Below are 23316 nucleotides of genomic sequence, written 5' to 3' on the forward strand. Positions count from 1 at the left end.
AACTACTTATTGATACAGTGAGAAAAAAAAATGAATGCAATTACTGTGTTTTTCCCCCCCAATATTTGTACTGCATGATAGTGCCAATGACAACTACTATTCATCCCACAAAAAGATTGGTGAAAATAAAAATGGGATGATAAAAAGTTCTTTTATTGTGGAAAAACAGTAAAAAGGAAAAAACAAAATGTAATTTGGTTTCAGAAATGTAACGACCTGTAGAATAGTTATAACATCATGGTTAAGCAAAGATGCTACCTAAAATTTCTCAACAGCCTCCACACAGGACAAGTATTGGCTGTCAGTTGATCTAGTGCTCTAACGTTGGGGTCCGTTTTCACCCAATGCTAGATTAAAAGGAATATTAAATAGTTGGATTCCAGATTTATTATATTACATACAGTGAAGATATGTTAAAGTGCACAGGTGAACCAGTTTTTGAGTGCTACATTTCTCAAAGAGGTGGATCCTCTAAGCCACAATGGGTTCGGCACTGGTGTGCAAAGCCTAACGGAATCCCCTAAATCTTATCCTTAACCCCTCACAAGCAGGTATGGACTTTTCCTCGTCTGATTCCTGGGTCCTAGTTCCTAGAGTAGTCACCAATTGTGGCAGTAGTGCTGACGGACAGCAATATGATCAGGAACATAGCCAAGGGTCTCACCAGAAGAGCTGTCAGGATGTGACAGGCCAGAAGACTAGACAGCAGTACAATTAGGAGATAGTCATGGGTCACAATTAGGAGAACAGGGAGGTACTAGGCAAATAATCCAAAGGGCAAGGCAGAAGGGTAATCCAGGAACAAGGCCTGGGTCTAGGTCGAAATCAGGAGTCAAAAGCAGAGTTAAAATGTACAAGAACAGTAAGTAAGGCACAGAATAGTATGTCAATTCCAATCCACATCGACATGGTGCAGCTTAAGTCCCCCTTTAAACAGGTCACCAAGCCTTGACATCATTCTTGGGCACCTGCTGCCTTGGCAACTTGACACCACTGTGAAAACAGGGTATATCCACAGAAGCCATCGCTAGACTGGAAGAGACACAGAGCCAGTCACCTGTGGATACTTGCTGTACTAACTAGGTGAGGTAACAGCGCTGCACACTACTAATGTGCTACTTGACAACCATGACTGGCATGGAGCTGCATCCTGAACAAAGTTAGTATTAGAGGCGGGTTATTCGTATGCAACAGGATACACAAGTAATAAATGAGGTTTCCCCAAATTATTTATTTTATTTAAATAAAAGCCAAACTATCCCCCCCAAGAGCTGTGCTCCTAGAAATTGGTGCAATGGGACCAAACCATTGAAACTCTGCTGATAGATACTAGGTTTAAGGATTGCAGCAACCACTAAGCATTCACAAAGCTTAGCACACCATGGATAATGTAAAGCTTGCCAAACATCAACCAACGTCAACCCTGACTTAGTAACACTCCATGATGAGGTCTTCACAAGTTTCAGAGACTTGTGCATAGAGTTCAGCAGATTCTGTGGAGCAGAATGAGGTCCATAAGTGGTGCATAACCCCTGCAGTGACATTAGTCACTGGCAAAGCTGGCCAGGGTCTAGTATGACCCTCCAGCTCTGCTGTAGCAGAGAATCCTGGCAGTCACATGACCCCCCCCCCCCTCCCGGAGTGAAAGTTACACTTTACTTTCACTTTCTAGTACACAGTGCTCAATGAGCCTTGTGTACTCGGGGAAGCAGAAGGCAGAAAGGGTTGAATACCCCTCCTGCCTTCTCCTCCGTGTTATTAGCTGTCACTAACAGCTGATAATCCGTTCCTGCCTCTGATTGATTGCAGAGCCTTAAAGCGCCGCCATAATTTTACATACGGCTAAGCTTTAAGCCCAAGACCAGGCGCCATAAATTTACAGTGTCTGGTCCTAACGGGTTAATACAGTTGCTAATGCTCATATGCAAGTACAGTAGTCCCTCAAGTTACAATATAACTTTGTTCCAAGTTGACTTAACCAGGTGATTAGTGCGGCAGACTTTATTTATATCTGCCAGTTGTGCGCGTTCGGCAAAATGCTGTCAAAGGACGTGGACTGCAAACATGGGACCTACAACCACTACTTTAGCTGTACAACAATTTTACATACCGAATTGACAGGTGGAGCTACACTAGAAGTTGTTAACAGCTATTGGTGTAATGTTAAATCACCTACCACACTCCCCCCAAAAATATATATATATTATATATTTGGGGGTTCAGAAATGTGATAAGATGCCTCATGGTCCAATTCAGCCCCCTAGAACTTGCAGCCATGGAGAACAAATGTTACTTCAGGAAGGGAAGGCCTCTGCAGTGTAGACAACCCCTTTATATGAATCAAAAACAATTCACCACATCTGATAGAAAAATATTTTTATTGACATATGCAGCCTGTAAGAGTCATTTTCAGATATTTTAAATAATCTAAAATTAAATCCAATAAACACCAGGCATAATGAGTGAATCTTGTGAAAGATCAGTTAGAAAAAAGGTTTTAAAAAGACTTTCTGCAATATAGCTTAATAAATAAATAGAAACAATATAAAACGGCAGATACATGAATTTATAGTATACAGCAAATAACTAGAATGAAATCGACTCTCCAGACAGGAGCTCAAAACTGATAGGAAATCATCTGCATCAAGTGCTTATATATTTATTTTTCCTCAGATCTTGCTCTTTGCTGTTTTTAAGCTCCGTGTTATTAGAACACATTTATGATCTGTCATAGTTTAGTTAGGGTGGTCTCACGTCTGTGTCGAGGTTCCGGTTTCCTGCTCTGTTCGGGAAGCAGGAAAGGAGAATCCCCATGGCTGAACGGCTCTGTCTTAGGATGGATCTGAACAGTGCCGAACGGCCCCTACTGACTATAAAATGGTTTGTTTACCTAGCGCTCAGCTGCATCGCTTTCTTCCGGTATTATGTGCCCGATCTGTGACGGAATCTCCCCCGGATGTTCTAACAATGTGAAAGCACCCTTCCAGCACTTAATCTAAAGTAGTCTGGTACTCAACCCCGGTCTCATTATCGGCTGAGAGGAGGCAGCTGAAAGCCATGATGAGACAAGGGGTGTGTCCCAGACTACTTCAGATTAAGCACTGAAACTAAACTATGACAGATTATAAATGTGTTCTAACAAAACAGAGTTAAAAGACAGCCAAGGAGCAAGCTCTGTGGAAAGAGAAATAGCAGGTAAATCACCCTCATAAGTACTGACTTCTATATCAATTTTTTGCTCCCAACTGGAGGATCGCATTAATGAACAACCCATATATACAATTTTAACCAAAACGTACAAATGAACAGACTATTAATGGCTATGGCCAAGCAGATAAGGATATTTACACACAAAAATGATCGCTCAAAATTCATTCAAAAGATAGGGAGAATGACAGTTTGAGTGATCATTTTGCATAAGCTGCTAATAGGCACTAATGCCTATTAGCAGCTTATTAGCTTCATCTGCATGAAAATTAGCCTCCTGGAGCTGTATGCAGGGAACAGCAGGTGATCTGTTCTCTACATACAGATCCTTTGTTCTGCTGCAGAGCTGCAAGCTGAATACAATGTAATCAGCACTCCCTGTGGAGAACACAGTATACGACTCCCTGCTATCAGCTCTCTGGCTGAATGAGGAGTTTTATGCTCCCCTAAAAATCATCGTTCAGCCGAAGAGTGAAAGATGGGAGCATTTACTTACAACCATTATCGCTCAAATCAATTGCTTTTGAGTGAATTTTGAGCGATACTTGTTGCATGCAAATGGGGCTATACTACAGGATGTGAAAACAATGATGCATAGTATCTTTGAACAAAGTCACACAGTGAATGCATTACTGAAATATTCTTTTAAAATGGTTGCTAGATTTGAGCAAAACAATGAATATTCACCTTGGCTGCATTTTGGCAACAAAGAAAACTCTTACAGAACATTTGCTACAGAGGCCGAAATGCTGGAAGATAGATCCATGTATTTGACTCCATTATTTCATATGCAGTAAAAACAGCTCAGCAATAGTTTGCTACTTGGAAAATTGCAAACAAGCTAAATGCTTACCGATTAACTCGTCTAGCTGTAAGGCCCCCTGTTCACGGCCGTGACTTGCTATGGAAAGCGACGGCCCAATGTCCATAATCGGAGAATCATTGCGATTCTTCACTCACGGCGGGCAAGTCGCAGCATGCTACAAATTGCCCTGATTCTAGGCAGCCAGCCTATCAGATTAGGCTGACCGGCGGAGATTCGTCTGCGGCTCCGGCTCCCGGGCGGCGGAGCTCCACCGCGGGATACCGCAACGCCCGTGGACAGGGGGCCTAAATCTTGCAAAAGCCCGGGCTTTTATCTGAAGTGGCGACTTCCAGGAAGTTTATCCTATCCATGCTGCTCTTTTCTAGCTCTACTCCTTGCTGAAGGCGCTTTTAGACCGGACGATTATTGTTCAAAAAAATTGTTTACATGCGCGAAAGTGAACGATAATTGTTCGGTCTAAACCAGAACGAGAATAGTTTACTTCTCGTCCATTTAAAGCAGGCATAAAAATCAGTGTTGGCACGTTCACTTCTCGTTCAGTTTTACCCCTTAAGGACATTGCCTATTTTGGGCATAATGATGCAACGATTTTTGGGGGAATTTTCAGCTCCCCTTTTCAAAAGCCATAGCTTATTTTTCTGTCGACATGGCCATATAAGGGCTTGTTTTTTGTGTGACAAACTGTAGTTTTTATTGGTGCCATTTTTGGTTACATAGACTATATTGTAAAACTTTTATTAATTTTTTTTATGATAGCAGGGAGAAAAAACATCAATTCTGCCCCAGATTTTTTTTTTACATTGCTAATCATGCAGCATAGATGACAATACATTTATTCTGTGGGTCGGTACAATAACAACGGTTCCAAAATATTTTTTTTAGGTTTTTCCACAATAAAAAAAAACATTTTCTAAAAGATTTTGGGGTACATATGGCTTTTTTGAACACTTTTATTCGATTTGGGGAGGAAAAATGGGGGGGGGGGGGGGGGGGGAAGAAACAAAGCATTTTGCCTTGGTTTTTTACGCTTTTTGCCCTGTAGGATAAAAAGGGTGTTCAATTTACTGTACACACTACACAATTTTTATGTCCCTGTAGGGGACTCGTACTATAACAGCTATGATCGCCTTGATAAAGCATTGCAGGATTTCTGTCCTGCAATGCCTTATATCACTTGTAATAGTGATCATATGAAAGGTCTGAAGGTGGTCAAGAGGGGTGTCCTTAAGGAGATCACCCAGGGGGTGTGTGGAGATACTTGGGTGGGGGTGAGTGGGTCGGGGATGACATTGTCTTGCCCCAAGGAGAGCACCCAGAAGGGATGCTATTTCAAATCATTGCTTTAAAGACTTGGTAAAAAGTCATATATTGATTTGAAGGAATGCTACAATTCAATAGGTGGGGCTGCAGAGCTATTGTTCCATCTTCCTTATTTGCAGGTCTGAAGGAGAGATAACACACAAGTCCGTGACTCCCTCACACCAACTGAGAGATCATAAAACTGTCACATTCCTTTCCAGTGGATCCATTAAGTATTTACTTCTCTGCTCATCTTGTCTGATATTGTTTTAAATGAAAATTAGTCTCTCCGTGGCAGTGCCTTTTCATGTGTGTACTTTTGTATTTATATATGTCCCATCCATATAGGTTTCATTTGCCTGAAGAAGAATCCCGAGAGGTCCGAAAGCTCGCTATAATATCATGTACTTTTGTTAGCTATTAAAAGGTATCATATCTACACGATTACTTGTTTCTCTTACTGAGAAAAGGGTTAAACACAGATCATTCAGTGTTTCACATTTGCTTATGTGAAACAATGAATGATTCTTGTTGAACGAGATGAATCTGGTTGTCTAAACAAGCTGCCCGAGAGCGAACAAGTTGATGATGACGTCACCAGCTCGTTCAAATGAGAATCGTTCAGTGTAAAAGGCACTTAAGCTGCACAGATTCTTCTCTTAGTATTTGTCACTTGCAACAGGAGTCGCCACCATTCTCATGGTCAGTTCAATTGTAACTTGTGTCTATCCAGTGCTCACGAAATGCCTGAAACTGGTCGGCCCATACCAGAGGCAGTATCCTACAGGACCACTGCCCAAGCCAGACTTCTGTATTACAAGCATTATATATTTAAATCGACTGTCCAGTCAGGAGCTCAAAATTTAATACACAAGTAATTAACTACAGCAGATGATTACCTGCTAGTTATTTTCCCAAGATCTTGCTGCTTGGCACTTTTTAGCTCAGCTTCATTAGCAGAGTGGTGACCTGCGTCTACAGGGAGTCTGAGATAGTCTGAGACACGCCTCACGTCTTATCATTAGTTCAGGAAGACACAACTTGTCTCATCATTGGTCCAGGGAGACACCTCCTGTTTCCTCATGGTTCAGATGTGCTTGTATGCAGCAACCAGAGTCCATCACAAGCTCACTGGAAAGCACAGAGTGATTATAAATTAAATTACAGGTAACTAAACCATAAGTGAGAAAAAGGAGACTAATTAGGCAATTGCCACATGTATACTAAGAAGAATAAAGCCCAAGTATGAGGGAGTTGAGTGGGTCACTTTAAATACTTTATTTTTTCCAAAATATTTCCTAGTATAACATTCTAACAGAACATATACATTATTAAGTGGAAATTATAGTTAAAACTTCATTCCATAACTCAATTGACACAAAGTGCTGAACCTCAAAGCATTTCTGGACCACAATCTCGCTGAGGAGAAAAGAACGCCAGGCAATAAACTCTGGTCCCAATAATAAAAACTCTGGTCCTAATGGATAGCTCAATTAATATTTTAACCCCTTAAGGACACGGCCTATTTTGATGTTGAGGACGAAACGATTTTTTTGGGAGGATTTTCATCTCCACTTTTTGAAAAAGCCATAACTTAAATTTTTCTGTCGCCATGGCCGTATGAGGGCTTGTGTTTTGTGTGGCGAACTGTAGTTTTTATTGATGCCATTTTTGGGGTAAATAAGACAGTATTGCAAAACTTTTATTACTTTTTTATGATTACAGCGAGAAAACACATCAATTCTGCCATTGCTTTTTGTGGCTTTTTTTTTTTTTTTACAGTCTTCAGGCATTTCCACTTTTCTGCAATAAAAACTTTTTGGGAAATTATTTGTTTTTCTAAATTGCTGCATTCAAAGTCCTATAACTTTTTAAATTTTTCAATGGACGGAGCTGTTAGGGCTTGTTTTTTGCGTAACAAGCTCTAGTTTTTATGGGTACCATTTTGGGGTACAAATGACTTTGGGAGGCAAAATGTAAAAAAAAACAACGTGCATTTTGCCTCAGTTTTTTTGTGTTTTTTACGCTTTTTGCTGTAAAGGTTTAAAAAAAAAAAAAAAAAAGCGTTCGATTTTATGTGGATACAAGTTGCTACGGATACAATACCAAAATATGTGGGATTCTAATTTTTTTAATTATTATTTTTTTTACCAATAAGGAGGAAAAAAAGGTTGTCTTTTTTACATTTCTTCACTGATTTTTTTTTATGTGCCTGTGGGGAACTTGTACAATAGCACCTATGGTCACTATGATAAAGCATGATAACTTCTGTCCTGCAATACCTTATCACTTGTTATAGCGATCATAGGTACTGGCAATGCAGGATGTCTGTATCTGGCATCCTGTTGCCTGATTACATTGCGTGAGTCCAATGACATCACATGGGGAGCACACTACATACATTACAAATTATACATAGATCACAGCATGTAGGGGGTTAACATGGGTGGTCGGGGGAAACTCCTTCATCCGATTTCTGCAGCAGCAATGAAAGCAACCCTGCAGACTTAGATCTCTGCACAGGCCCCTTCACGCCAACTATATTTTGGAGGAACTGTTCTTGCTCTTCAGAATGGATTGGATTGAGGTTACTATTTTAAAAGCGGTTTGTGCGAAAAACATTTTCAACATATGACAAAGATTCATTGCCATTCTTCCTTCTAGAATACAGGCTAGAATCAAATGTCACTTCCAGAGTACTCTATGGTATTTGGCACAGGAGGCTAGAGATAATCCCCCTATCTAAATACCAATATCTTCCCTCCTTTCTTTCCAGATTTTGACGAAGACCTTTTCCACTTTTGAGGTCACTGTTATTGTTATGGCTTTCCTTGTCTATGACCAGAAAGAAAAGGTCAATGATACTTGGCCTTAATTTTGGCTACACAACTTACTGGCGGAAGGAACTTTGAGGACTTTGACTCCTATGAACTTTTCCATTTGCTCCATAGATACAGTTCTCAATGCACTGCAATAGTTTGTGGCAATGTCCCTTCTCTGTCTTGAGATGCTTTGTGACAATTGTTTAAGCCATATTTTACTGTTCTGTTTATTATGCTGTAAATTTGGAAAATTCCTGACCATTCAAAATGGTTAATAGAAACAAAAAATATATATATATATCATTCCACTTAAAACCTAAAATGTCAAGTGTGACTACAGTAATCCCAAGAGCTCACAGGGATCCATGAAGAAGAACTGAGGTTTCATTTGGAGGGGTCATCACACTATCAAGTTGCTTTAAGTCTTGATGCCTGTTACATGGAGATGCTCCTGGGTTCACCAGCTAACATATATGCAACACTCCAGGATCAGCTAAAATAGATTGTTGACTATTCTATCAGATAAGTGAAGATGATATCTGATGATCACAGGCAAATATAAGGGCAGAAATTGGCTTACTAATGTAAATAGTTCCATACTTCTGTGACATTGGGCTTGACTACAAAGAAACCTGAATTTATTTACATTTTTTATGCAGCAATGTCAGCAGTAGAAAATGCAAACCAGAAACAGCAAAAATATTTATATTTTTATAAATATAAAAAATGATAATGTCAAGCAAGAAACCCATGTCTGACTTGACTGTATATAGTGGTGCCACAATGTATTAGATGCTAATTAACTTTCACTTGCCAAGTCATACCTCAGTTTTGTACACTGTATATACAAATTAATCATCTTCATGTATATAAGGCAAATAAGGAGATTTCTTAATAGCTGCACAGTCCAAATAGTCATCTTGGTTAAAACAAATAAAAAGTTTATCATGTTAGCCAGCAGAACAAAAGGTTATTGTTCTCAGTAAGAGAAACAAAGTAATCTATAGATCTATGATCTATTTTAATGGCTAAAAGAAATTATGTTACAGCAGGCTTTTAGGCCCCTTCATTAAGCCCAATGTCCACAGACAGATCTGATTTGTAGAAGAGCTGCAAATAAAGTGGTCCATAGAGATACATGGGCGTCCGCAAGTGAAATCAAGCTTGCGGATTTGATTTGCAGACCTTTTGGTCCGGAAAACAATAAAAAGAATACGCAGCATGCTCCAATAAAGTCAAAGGAAGCCGTCCTATCCACGGCCTGTCCGCAATTGAATTGCAGACAGACCGCGAATTCCGTGGGAAAGCAGAAGTATAAAAATAAAAACTCTACCGCGCATGTGTGCAAAAGAGAGAAGACCCAGACGGGTAAGCAGAAGTCCCGCAGTGTGCTCCGCTACGGGCAGGGTCGGATTGCTCTCTGGGCTCTCACATGCGGAATCCGATCCCATCCATGGACATGAGGCCTTAAGTTCATATAACAAGGTATCTGAAGAAACACACCTTACATTGATCTATATATCCATATCACTCAAATACAAAAACAGCAGAGCTGTGCAGTGGTTAATTGACATTCCAAAAAACAGAATTACAGAATGAGTTTGGAGAGTAACTATTTAGTCCACATATCCTTGATTTAAAGTTTGTGTCCCGTTTCTCCAAATGTCCTAATGGAGCGCTTTATGTTAGAGAAACACAACACCACCTTGAACCAAAAGTGAGGACTCATCGCCACACATAGATGAAAAGACTCCTTTGCCTGTGGATGAGCATTTTTGTAGCCAACGACAGAACCACCAAGAGGGCTGTTATCTTAAAAGGCAGCTTCAAATCCCGAAGAGACAGCAGGGTGTGTGAATACAAATGTATAAGGCTGCATCATGTCCACGGGCGTGTGTGAAGCTTTCCATAGCGTTGCTATGGAAAGCGCAGCCACGGCGTCCATGAGCGGAGACTCATAGTGTTTCTCCGGTCGCGGGATCTAAATTGCAGCATGCCGCGATTCTCCGCGGTGAGCCTATCTGTTAGATAGGCTGAGACCTGTCAGCGCTCACCCCTTGTCCCCCGCGGCGGAATATCGCTGGCAATATTCCACAACGGCCGTGGACAGGGGGCCTTAGGATCTTATGCTGAACACAGGACTGACTCTCTGAAGGATTTATGGCACGTTATGACATCCTAGAGATCTCCTCCAAGGATAGTGGGGGAAGCAGGTGAACCTACATCAATTTAGAGATAATAAAACTCACACACTCTTATCTGTGGACTAATTTAGGGGGCCTTTAAATGGACCGATTTATCAGAGTTCCCTTGTGCAGCCTGTTCATATAGGCAGATAAGTCGTTCACTTGCAAATCACTGTTGCTCATATTCACTGTACCTGAGAATGAGAAGGACTGAACGATCAGTGTTTAAACCAAATGATTAGTGAATGAGCGAACAATGATTTTCAGGCTTCAAATTATATCATTCATTATTCGATCATTGTCTGTTTACACTGACGATTATTGTTCAAATTCGAACAATCCAGCGTTTGTTCATTTTTTATACAAAAATCACTCCATCTAAATGCATCTTAACTCTCCAACCTCATTGTGTTTGTTTCTTGCAAAATAAATTAATCACAATGGATCGGACGGCTTCCATTGACTTCAATGGAAGCTGTCTCTGCGGGATCCGCAGGAAAGTGGAGCATGCTGCGACTTCTTCCCGTGCTTGCGATCCGCACGCCGGGAAAAAAGAAAATGAAATCACATCTGCATGCTTTTTACTGTCCTGCGGACGCTAATGCATCCCTATGGGCAGCTTGATTATGCAGATGTCCCGCATGGATTCTGCAAATCAAATCCGCCCATGGACATTGACATTGGCCATTGAGATCTACAAGATTGTTTTGGTTCTCTTAGCAAGAATAACAATAACATTTCATTGCAATTGTCCCACCATAAATCTACCTGCAGGTTATTCTTAAGCTCCAAACTTGTCGTCATCTCCACGATCTCTGTATTTCATATATGAATCTCCTTCAGGATTAAAAGGGCCCATTTTAATGTTCAGCTTCTCAAAAAGTTTTTGTGCTGCAAGCTTAGCTTGTTTCTCCTGGATACGGATATAAAATGAGAAACAGCAGACAAATAGTTATAATAACAGTAAGCAGAGATTATACATTTCCAATGTGTGTCCTGTAAACTACACTACAGCTGGTAAATTATTGTAAAATAGTCTGTCTGCAAACTGGACTGCAGGGACGTGACTGGGGATCTAAACGTACAGCAGTCCTGCATGTTAGAACATGAAGATTACTAGTGGCCCTCCCATACAATTCTTTACGGGTTCTCTCACACGTGAACGCGGCAAAGCGCAGCGATTTTACTTTCGCTTTCGGCCGCAATGCGTTTTAGCGCACGCCATCATTGTGCTGGGTGGTGTGGTGCACTAAACAGCCACAGATAGAGCAGACAGTAGTCAGAAATCTTGGCGCTGAAAAGTGTCGTCCAGCGCCGCGATCGAACGCATGTCTGCGAGGCCCCATTTCTTTCAATGGGAGCGTTATACTACGATGTTCAAAACGCTGCAAGATCACCACGTATGCAATTCACTAATATATTCATAAACAGTAGCCAACAACTAATAACCATCCCAAATTGCAGTGAAAAGCCATTTTCTAATGGGGTGGTCTTTTTAACCCCTTAAGGACCAGGTTGTTTTGTACCTTTTAGGGATTTTACCCATGTGGCGGTTTTACTGCTCTATTTTTTTTTCCTTTAGCTATCAAAATTATTTTTGCTGCGTTTTTTTTTTTTCGTGACATATAGGGCGATCTTTTGGTATCTTTTTCACTGATTTTTTTTCCCGATTTTTTTAGTTTTATTGGGGGTAAAAAGCTAAAAAAAATGATTTTTTTTAACATTTATATATTTTTTAAAATTATTTTTATATTTACACTAAAATAAAGTATGGGAACGGGTTTCTCTATTTGTTTCGGACGTTTTGATATATAATATGTATGGTTTTGGTTTACAGGGCACATACGGCGACGGTTTTGGTTGGCGTCAGCTTTGGGTTATTTTCTTTCTTATGTATATATTGTTTTATTCTGTAATTTTATTTAACTTATGTATGTAATTGTGTTTTTTACTATCTATGTCCTCTATGACGTCATACAAGACCTCTGGGGGCCATTCACTTTTTTTTTTCTTCATTTGACATTTTCCTACTGTAGCTGGGGCATCCATATGAGCCCCAAGTTACAGGGGAAAGCAACCCCTGTGGTGACATTAGTCACTTGCAGATATGCCAGGGTCTAGTCTGACCCGCCTGCTCTGCAGTAGCAGGGAATCCCGGGAGGTCACATGACCCACCCCCACCCCCGGGCTCCCGTAGTGAAAGTGCATGTTATTAAGCACTGTATATCGGGGAAGCAGAAGGCAGAAAAGGTTAAAAACCCCTCCTGCCTTCTGCTCCCGGTTATCAGCTGTCGCTAACAGCTGATAACTCGTCCCTGCCTCTGAGTGATTTAAGGCGGTGCTTTAAGCCCAAGACCAGCTGTGGTAAATTTACTTTGGCTGGTCCTAAACGGGTTAAGGATGGTAGTCAGAAGTTCAAGCTGAAAATCCATCACAGGAAGTTGATAAAGGGATAGAAAATTAACTTCAATTGGTATTTTTTTCACATCCATGAAAGTCCAATCTATTAAAACACTGCATTATTTATCCCACCCAGTGAATGTCAACATGAGGAAATAAAAATAAACATTGCCAGAATTGCATTTTTTTGTTCATCCTCACTCCAAGAAAATATGAAATACAAAGCAATCAAAAAGATGTAAGAACCCAAAAAGTGTGCCAATAAAAGCTACAACTCGCCCTGCAAAATCATGCCAAAACAGCCCCATTGACAGAAAAGTTTAACAAAAGCACATCTAAACAACACAGACACAGCTTCCCCCAAAATAGCAAAATTGGTTGTTTTCCCATTACACTCCACCTAGATTATACAGTCATAGACAGTGGATATAACAGTTTATGCCCCCCCCCCCCCCCCCCCCCGTTACAATGCCAGGTTTTTTGTCACGTTAAAAAAAAAAAAAAAAAAATCTAACAAATTGGAAACATTTCAGATTTCCACCTTCTATGTGACCCGTTATCTGTACAGTCACATTGAAAAACAAATTGAAATCATTTAGGGTGGAAAAATAAAACTAAAATAATGTGGTTGTACAAGTGTGAACACCCTCTAATATTTGGGGATGTGATTGTGTTCAGAATTAGCCAATCACATTTAAACTCCTAGTAAATGGTAGTCAGTACACAACTGCCATTATGCACTGGGGCTTTAGTCAAGGTGGAGGGAATTATGAAACGTTCCAAAAATCAGTCCATTTTGGTACAAAACCTTCAGGCCTCTGCTGAAGATGAAGAGGAATGTCACCTTTCAGCACGACAACCCAAACATAGACAGGGACATATTTATGCAGCCACATTATTTTAGCTTTCTTTTTAAAAAAAATTTCCGCCCCCCAAAATTTCTGTTTGTTTTACAATGGAATTGTACAGATAATGGGTCACATTGATGGAAGGAGATAAATATAAGTTATGAAAGGAGAGAACAGATAACTGGACTCAATTGTAGTAGCATACAAATCTTTTAAACAAGGGCCAATCAACTTGCTATATATACTTCCATCACTAGAATGTGTCGGCCAAAGACAACGATTCTCACCTTCCTTTAGAAGACTCACTGTGTTTGGGATTCAGATCATAAAAAGTTACCTCAAATATCTTCTTCTGCGTTATCTGAAGAGTTAAGGATTCATCCAGAGGTAGTAACTGGGCTGGACAGTGATGAAGTGGCGGAAGTCTAGCGGCAGTGATGTCATCCAGATGTTTCCGGTCATGTAGTTTTCTCTGCTCCGCAGACAATCTAAGTGCTTCGTCTCCCGGTGATTGATGTGGAGAGGAGCTGCTTAACTCTGATGGCAATCTGAAAAAGAGACTTGCTTTGGTTACTAATGGTTTCAAGTAATACACCAGAACATTGCTCTACAGTGCCCAATAAAATCCTTTAATCTGACATTTTATGATCTTTAATGGGAACCCGTCAAGTCCCTCACGGTTCCCTAGCGGAGGCCCTGTTTAGTGACAGACACAGCAGTTGGAGCACTCTAACTTATACCGATCGGTGCAAGAGTTTTGTGATACTTACGATTGAAATTCTGCAGCAGCCGAAGGATTCTGATGCAGCTCGTTCATATATTCACTTCTCTGCCCGCCCCCCAGGACTCTGGTTGACAGGTCACTCCATGGAACTGGGCACATGGACTGACCTGTGAACCATTGGCAGGAAGGGGGAGTGGGATCAGTGAATAGATGAATGAGCAGCATCCAATTCCTTTTGCCAAACCTTCAATCATAAGGGCTCCCACACACTTTTTTTTTATTAACGTGAATGTCAATGGGACTTTCTAATGTTAAAAACACATCACAAGTTTGTGCTTTGCGATTTTTGTGCGATGCGTTTTTAACATTAGAAAGTCCTATTGAGATTCGCTTAAAAAAAAACCGCAGCATTAAAAAAACGCAAGTCTGTGAGAGCCCTAAGTTTTACCAGACGGCTAAATAGATTGGTCACTACATGGTGCTGCCCACAACCAGGGCAACGCGAGGGCCCTGACATGTCCCCTTTAAAATATAATCAAATCCCACGATGGATTAACAGGAAATTATGCGACAGTCCTGCCCTTCGTGGGTTCATAGTGACATTTCCATAAAGGAGTTTTCTGAGTTGCTCAAAAACTCAGCTAAGAGGAAGGAGGTGAGGATGAGAATATAATAAAAACAGCATTACTCACCCATTAAATCCAAGGCCGCTCCACCACTCCCCAAAGGTCTTTGTTTACAAGGTAGTGATGCATTCATATATCCAATCACTGGCCTCAACAGTCTTGTGCCATATACAGCCGAGACCAGCAAGGTCACATGGAAATATCCATACATCACTGGAACAGCCACGTAAAGAAAGCGCACAGGATAGAAACCAAAGCAGCCTGGGATTTAATGGGTATTGCTTTGTTTATTCTTTTTTCACCCCCCCCCCCATGCTACTTAATTGAGTTTCTGAACAACCCAGAAACCCTCTTTATTTTGAGGGTAGATTAGCTGATATTAGTGCCAGGGTCAGCATTGATGTGGTGATGCTAGATTGGCAAGCCTGTACCTGATGTGTTAGCATCAACAACAGTGCTGGTATGTACACGGCGTGCTTCTAAGGAGGTCTGCATGCATATGAGCATTCGATGGTTTAGAATACTGATAATCCAGCACTTGGGAAGTCCACACAAGGCAGAATGTTCTCAGAAAAACAGCACATGTGTTGAAACACTGTGCTTATGGCAACCCTATCACCAGCTATACCGAAGGAAAATATTATAGGGGTATTCCCATGTGAGCCAATCCACGGATGGCAGCAGCCACTGGTGGCCTGGGTTACAGGAACAGCAGGAAATTGGCTATTTTTCACGGCTTCCGTTACTCCAACAGAAATGAATGGGCGTTCCAAAAACTGCATAGCGCATCGAGTGTCACTGTTTCAGGAAATTCTGAGATGTGGAAACAGCATAGCTCACCGTGCGCCATTGTTTGTGCAACTCCCATAGAAGTGAATTGGAATGGTGTAAACCATGTAGCACAGCCAGGTGAGCAGTTTCCATAAACCAGGTGAAGTCAGACAGTGATAGGGCTGTGACATGATTGGGGCTGTGTTTGAGATACTGAGGGACCCAAACCTATCAGACATCCATGGTATATTATGTGGATATATAAATGTCCGAAATGGGGACGCCAATTTGTGTCATCTTAACTGATGTTTTTATAGGTGTCACTCACACCTACCCCCCCAGAAATAAAGGGGTACTTTCACGACTGCACATAGAGCAGGCAGATCTGCCACACAGCAATGTTCCCAGCAACAAGAAGCAGCTATTAATTGTGCCTGCGGGACAGGAATGAGAAGCCTAATGGCCGCCCACATCGCCTTCGGAGTAAGAAAGCGGTACAGGAACACGCAGGAGAAAAAGGTTAATGGTCTTACAGATTTTGTGAATTTTGTCCAGTCCCGGCCCATTAAGCCCTCATGTCCATAGTCTGATTGATTACGCATGCGGCTTTCTACAGCAGGAGACCTGCGGAAACCATTTGCGGGAGATCGCGGATGCAATAGTTTTTTAGCGTGGATGTACATAGATGCACTGCAGCTCATCCGCGTGGGAAAAAAAAATCCATAACCCCAACTCCCAGCCTTTTACCCAACACCCCAATTGATTTCAACCTTCAAATCCGCAGTGCATCCACAATTGTATTTGCGGAAGCACTGCGGATCATCCGCACCCATTGACTTCTGTTGAGCCCGTCCACACGGCATCTGCACTGAAATGGAACATGCTGCGATTTGTTTTCTACACCAAACAGTCCACAAATCAAATCTGCATGTTTAAATTCAGTTGCGGATGCCAATGCTTCCCTATGGGCACTTTGAATTGCAGAGCTTCCACACTGGTGACCTGTGCAGATTCTGCAAATCAAATCCGCCCGTGGCAATTGGGCCTAACTTTATTAAGACATCACAGACCCCACTTCTCCATGTCAGTCATTCATTTCAGTTGCTGGACTGCAATACTATATTTCCTCAGTCCCTTTATACCTGTTAGTTTTGAATCGCTCCCTGCTTTGGACTCCGCTCGTTGCCCTTCTCTCTAGAACGTCCAGATACTGAGATTTCTTTGCTCCACTGGTACCCAGGCCGGAGTTGGTCTTCTCATTTACAGCAGAAGTCTCTGAGGAGTCTCCGATTGCCTCATCCCCTCCTTCTTGAATACTGATCATCTTCAGGCTACTTGCCAGAGCATCAGCTAGGTTGTCATCAGTGCCAGACTCAGAGGCAGGAAGCCTACTTCTCTCCAGTTCATGCGCAAACTGTGTGCCCTTGGCATCAGCATGGCCAGATGAGCGCCCTCTACCCTCAGTGACAGTTGGGGCCACTGGTGTTTCCTCATCCTCAAGTTCTTCAGAGGTTTCAGCATTCTCTTTTATATGACTTTGCCCTCCTGGAAATTGTAACTTGAATGCTGAGAGAAGATCTGTTGTTTTTTTCCGTCTACTATGTTCGGCAATAGCTGCTCGCACCTTTTCGGTGTAATCCAAAATCTTTTTTCCTCGGTCGGGCAGTCTAGCAATAAAGTTTCTAGGAAGAAAAAACAAGTTACCAAAGTTACATAGAGCAACACTGAATCTGTACAGTCATCATAAAGGGACCCGTCACATCCTATAAACTAAATTACAGTGCTCATAGGACAGAGAATGTGCAGTCCAGGGTGCGCTTTATATACTTACCTGGCTCCCTGTTCTCTCTCTGTCACCCCTGTAAGTCAGGCTTGGTCTGCAAGTGTGATATTTACAGTCACTGCATTTACTCCCACAGAAGATGGTGTGTGCTCATGCACCCCAAATGAAGAAGATCGCCATGCTCACAGACCGAGTACTACACCCCCAGACGCCACGCTCCCTGTTCTATGAGCGCCATAACTATGTTTATGGTACTTAGCAGATGTGATGGTTTCCTGATCCCACAGTACATGGCACAATACGCTCATTGTAACACTAAGGACTCATGTCAGACTGTCTTGTCACCGCGTATTACACATGTGATGCACAGCTGTTTGATACATGATGAATGTAGTCAACGAAAGTCAACAGACTTTCGGCGATCTATGCACGTGTGTAGACACTGCATGTAGATACGCACAAGAAATAAATGGCAGCATGAGTATCACGTGGCGTGAGCCCCATACATTTGTATAGGCAGCATATGCCACGCAATCCGTTCGCAGTACATTGTGTATGACCGGCATTTGTATACACAACCCCGCTATGAAACAGAGCTGAGAATTTAAAGCAAAAAAAAAAAAGGCACACTGCGCATGACCGTGTGCGTGAGATATGCAGGTATGCAGAGTGCACTCCGCCAGCAGACCCGGTGTTTACAAACATCGGTAAAACGCTGCAAGGAGACCCGCAGTGTTTTACCGATACGGCCGTAGATATGAGGCCTAACTATGATCTAAAGTTATTCTATGTCCACATCTGCACTGGAGCCGACTACACAGATCCTATATGAAATCCCGGGCAAAATCCCGCAGCATGCCGTGCTACTTCTACTGGGAAAATCCCTAGCTGCCTTCCAGAAATCAGACAGACCCATTACAGTCAACGAGACTCGTTCGGCGCCGTCCGGGACCAGCATACGCCGGATCCTACACTTCAGTTGCTTGGGTCCGAAGAAGGAGCCAAACAACAGAGAACAGCGATACTGGTGTGACCCCGGCCTTACCAGTCTCTGGATGCCAGCTTACCTGAATGTTACTGCGAATGGCATGCCCACAGATACCAATAAAAAGAGTGACAACTGCTCATTGGCATCAGTGGAGCATACGCATCTGCTAATTTTGCCCACCGAGTGTGGAAATATAGTAAAGCGGGTGCTCCTAAACACAGCACAATATACAGCTACACTGGCTGGAGCGCTACTCTTAACGCGAGTGTGAAAAACGTATTGATAAATGAACTGCGTCATCCCATCAGCATTGTCCTGGACACCAGTAAAGTGCGGACTGGGATTAGTGCTCACCGCTAGAGACTGGGGGAAATTCGGACACACGAATGGATTATTTATTTTTTAAGAATTAAGACTTAGGCCTCATGTCCACAGGGAAAATCAGGCCCGCTCCAAATTCTCCATGGAGAATCCGTAGCGGGTCCCTCCTGCCCCGCGGGCATGAGCGCTGAAAATAAGAATAAACTTACCCGCAGCGGACCGGGAAGGTCTTCTCTTCTTCACGGCCGGATCTTCTTTCTTCGGCCGGCGAATGTACTCGGCACGCCGGCAGCGTGCTGTGCGCATGCGCCGGGCCGAAGCAAGAAGATCCGTCCGTGGAGAAGACCTGCCTGGACCTATTTTAGGTCTCCTGCGGATCCGGACGGCTTCCATAGGCTTCAATAGAAGCCTGCGGGAGACCCGCACAAAAATGGAGCATGTCACTTTTTTTTCATGCTCCATTTTTTAAAATTCACTTTTATTGACCATCCGTGGGTATTTATCTACCCGCGGGTGGTCAATGCATCACTATGGGATGCGGATCCGCATGCGGGTGATCCGCTGCGGATTTAAAATCCTATTTTGCCCGTGGACATGAGGCCAAAATGAATATTGTAAACAATTTATTCCTGTCTACAATCGCCATCATCATCCCTGATAATACAGCCGGAGGTTTCTACATTACATCCCTCCCCTTCTCTAGGCGTTACGACCGGAGGCCTCTGTTAGGCCAGGCTTACACAGCCGCATGCGTAAACCGTTCATTACAGTCCATAGAGCACAATAGGTCTTGCGCATAATACTCGGCAAAATAGAACACGCTGAGTTTTTTACCCTCATGTATTACACACTTCCTACACACAAATGTGAGTGGCAAGGTATTTGATTGCCTGCGAATTATTATGTAACACGGGCGTGTACATCACACATGTAATACGCGGTAATCGTGTGAGCCCAACCTAAGCCAGATATGTTATGAGTGGTTGGGATGATCGACCACCACCGTCATCTGAGAATATCAGCGCTGCCTGGCACGCGAGGTTATATAGACTGGGCACAACAATACATCAGCACACCTTCATTAGGCAGAAGTATGTATATGTTGCCATCAAATCACATTTTGGGGGGTGAGCACAGTTATTGGTCATGTTACTCCCGGTCCCCATTAGGAAAAAAAAAAACCGTCAGGCCACATTCAGACAACCACGTGTGAGCTGTGCCAGACTCCTGGGCACTACTCGCATGAAACATCCCGTCCGTGCGCGGTCTGATACGCTGGTACGTTCACATTTCCATGTCCTAGTCCCGTCCGTAAAACAAACCTGAAAGAGACGTCCTGCGACTTTTTCAACATGGCCTCGCGAATAGCCAAATAAGCTCTAATGGGTCTACAAAATATACGGAAGGGACAACGGTGGTGTGAACGCGCTCTTAGGAGTTACTGTGGAACTTCTCAAATTTTGAAGCAATTACTGCGGGAATCATTAGTTGCAATGAGCGATTCTGCAATAAAGATCTCCACGTAGATTTTGTGCGTATTTACTCCGTGATGCTTGATCACACCGTATGGGTTCCTTCACACTGGTGGATGCGTATTTGCAAGCGCTATGTTTTTGGGTAATGTTTTGGTTTTCTTTTTTTTTTTTGTTTTAAACACATTTATCAGCATATTTTACTGTACTTTTTCCGCCAACAGAACATGTTCGTGCGTGGCAAACACATCTAGCGTATTGTGCAGGCATTTGCGCACCGCCATTGACTTCTATGGGGACTTTTGGTGCACAGGAAAGTAGAAGTAGAACATGCTGTGGGGGAGGGGTGGGGGATTTGTGCGACCAAACTGCACGTGCATGTGGATGAAGCCATTGAAATCAATAGGTTCTATTCTCTGTGGATTGTGCGCACAAATATGCCCGTGTGAGGAAGCCCTAAGGCTGGGTTCACAGGGGGCGGAATTGCAACGAAATTCCATGTGGAACCTTTCGCACGGAAATTCTGTTGCATTTTTAAGTAGCAAAGCGGATGAGATTTGCAAAAACATCTTGTTCAGCCGCTGCGCTCAGTCCGCTGCGGACAAGCCACGTGGAAACAGACAGGTGGTGCAGAATTCAAATCCGTGGCATGCCAATTTAGCACCATTTTCATGCGGTCCCGCTGTGGACATTCCATGAGATTTACGCCATGTGTGAACCCTGCCTTGGGCCTCATGCCCACAGCGGAGGACACTGGATGTGTGCGGCAGCGCCGACCAGCTCACATGTGCAGTAGGGATTTTTATTTATTTTTTCATACTCCTGCTTTCCCGTGGAATCTGTGGCCGGTCCACAATGTCAATTGCAGCCGGGCCGCCGTTTGTATGGCTTCCATTGACTTCATGGAGCAGGCTGCGGTTTTCCAGACCAAAAGATCCGCAAAACAAATCGGCATGCTTTAATTCAGCTGCGGACGCCCGTGCTTCCCTATGGGAGGCTGGCACTGCGGATCATCGAACAGATGCTCCACGTGGAGTCCGCAATTCAGATCTGCCCGTGGACATTGGGCCTTAGGGCTCCTTCTGACGGGCATATGTCGTTTCGGCGCACGGTTTGCAGTGCGTGCATGTATGTGTGTGCGTATATTCACTGCGGTTTTCACAGGTGCAAAAAAGAAAAAAAGGTATAACGAGGAGGGACCCCTGATGTACTTTTGGTTACACCATCTCTATAACGAGGAGGGACCCCTGATGTACTTTTGGTTACACCATCTCTATAATGAGGAGGGACCCCTGATGTACTTTTGGTTACACCATGTCCTGGCGACGTAAGTAAAAAACACACATTCCGCTCGTTCTTACTGCGCTGTTTATTTGACTTGAATGGGCGGTTTTAGTCCGTTATAAGGCTTTAAATCGGTCGTGACGCAATTTTTTTCACAAGCATGGAAACTGCAGGTCAATACCAGCGGCGTGCTATGTGTCCGTATTACGCCAGTAAAAAAATAGGGATGCAGAATGTCAGTGTGAAGGAGCCCTCAGGCCGCTCTCGCGTGCGTTCAGAAGACGCCATTCAAAATCACAGCATTTTTACGGAGATTTCCGGTAAATTAGCAGTGTTCTTGAACGCATTGTACGGCGTTTGGCAGCACTTTTTAGCGCAGCCCATCATTGTGACGAGTCAGGAGGTGCGCTAAAAACAGAGAAATAGAACAGACGGCGCACGTCTGAGAAGTCCCATCAAAAGCAATAGCAGCCTTGTACCGCGATTAGCGCCGTGCTCGGGACGGTGCGCTAATCGCGGTATTTGTGAGAGAGCGGCCGCAGGCTGTGTACACACATGGCGCCTGGAGTAGTAAAAACCGCACTGGCAGAACTCTGTGCGGTCAATGCGGCTGAAGTTCTTATATACTGCGGTTTTACAGCATCCCAGCCGCTGTACGGCAGCCCAGTCCCCCCACAGTCCCCATCACTGTCCGCCATGTATGGAGACCTCGTACTTATTACTCAGCAGCTTCTCCTGCCGCTCCAGGATCTCCGTGAGCTCCGCTAACCGCCTCCCGCGCAGCTGCCCGGCGGCCTCCTCTCTATCCACAGACATGCCGTCCTCCACAACCATCAAGTTCGTTCTCACTGCGTGTAGAGAGTCCCAGTCCCGTAGTAGGACCTTGGTGACGTCATGGTCACGTGCTCTGATTCTCCGTGTCATGTGACCTTCCATTCGAGACAGTAGAGGAGCTTAATAGACGCAGTTGTAGAGGATAAAGGGCGCCATATTTGTGGAGACCGAAGCCCTGCCACTGTTTCCCCACGCTGGTCACTAGTGGTTTAGGTGTTTATTAGACAAATAGAGTAGAGTGGAGGTCACATGTTCGGAAGTTCATAGAGAGTCTGCAAAAATAGGGGATTTAGGCTGGCTACACACGAGCGTAAGCGTATTTGCGGAATGAAAAAATGCTTTTTTTGCGCACACATCAGCATTTACTTTGCCATTTTTTCCATGCGTAAAAAAAGTACAAATGCTCCCAGCATTATAATGGCTAATTAGTCTAATGAGTTCCAGAATGTGTTCTTTTTGCTTCGCAATACGCAGTGTTTCACGTACCTCCTAGCATATTGTGCACACATTTGCACATCCTCATTGACTTCTGTGGGGCCTTTTGGTGTGCAAACCCACAGGAAAATAGAGCATGCTGTTTTTGTTTTTGGCACAACTGAAATGTGCGTGGAAAATACGTGAATGAACCCATTGAAATAAATGCGTGTTGTGATCGTCTCCAACATGGACGATTTGCAGCATTCCGCACCAATTCAAACCAATCGAGAATCTGCACGTCCAATCACACGAGCGAACAGCGACTGCAATTTTCCACTCGCAGAGGAAAAATCGCAGCATTCTCCATTTTTGTGCGGGCTCCGCACCGACGTGTTTCCATCGGCGTCAATGGAAGCGGTACGACCCACGGCCCCTCCACAATTTACATTGTGGAAAGGTCATGGGACTTGTGTCATCGCCTAGCGACGGTGCAGGAAAATCTGTACTG

The 23316-nt window shown here is 43.2% G+C and overlaps 1 protein-coding gene across 1 annotated transcript in view; it reads right to left on the reverse strand.

Annotated features, from left to right (window-relative positions):
* Window positions 1-2361: 2361 nt before the first annotated feature.
* MYZAP (myocardial zonula adherens protein) overlaps window positions 2362-23316 on the reverse strand; it is a 131739-nt gene continuing 110784 nt past the window's right edge. Inside the window, exons 14-17 of the mRNA XM_066592545.1 lie at window positions 16852-17403; window positions 13926-14136; window positions 11109-11253; window positions 2362-6463 (exon numbers count right to left, since the gene is read on the reverse strand). Of these exons, the coding sequence (XP_066448642.1) occupies window positions 11122-11253; window positions 13926-14136; window positions 16852-17403 (895 nt within the window). The 3' untranslated portion in view covers window positions 2362-6463; window positions 11109-11121. The remainder of the gene's footprint in view (window positions 6464-11108; window positions 11254-13925; window positions 14137-16851; window positions 17404-23316) is intronic.

The sequence above is a fragment of the Eleutherodactylus coqui genome, chromosome 2, assembly GCF_035609145.1.
Source record: "Eleutherodactylus coqui strain aEleCoq1 chromosome 2, aEleCoq1.hap1, whole genome shotgun sequence".
NCBI classification, from domain to species: Eukaryota; Metazoa; Chordata; class Amphibia; order Anura; family Eleutherodactylidae; genus Eleutherodactylus; species Eleutherodactylus coqui.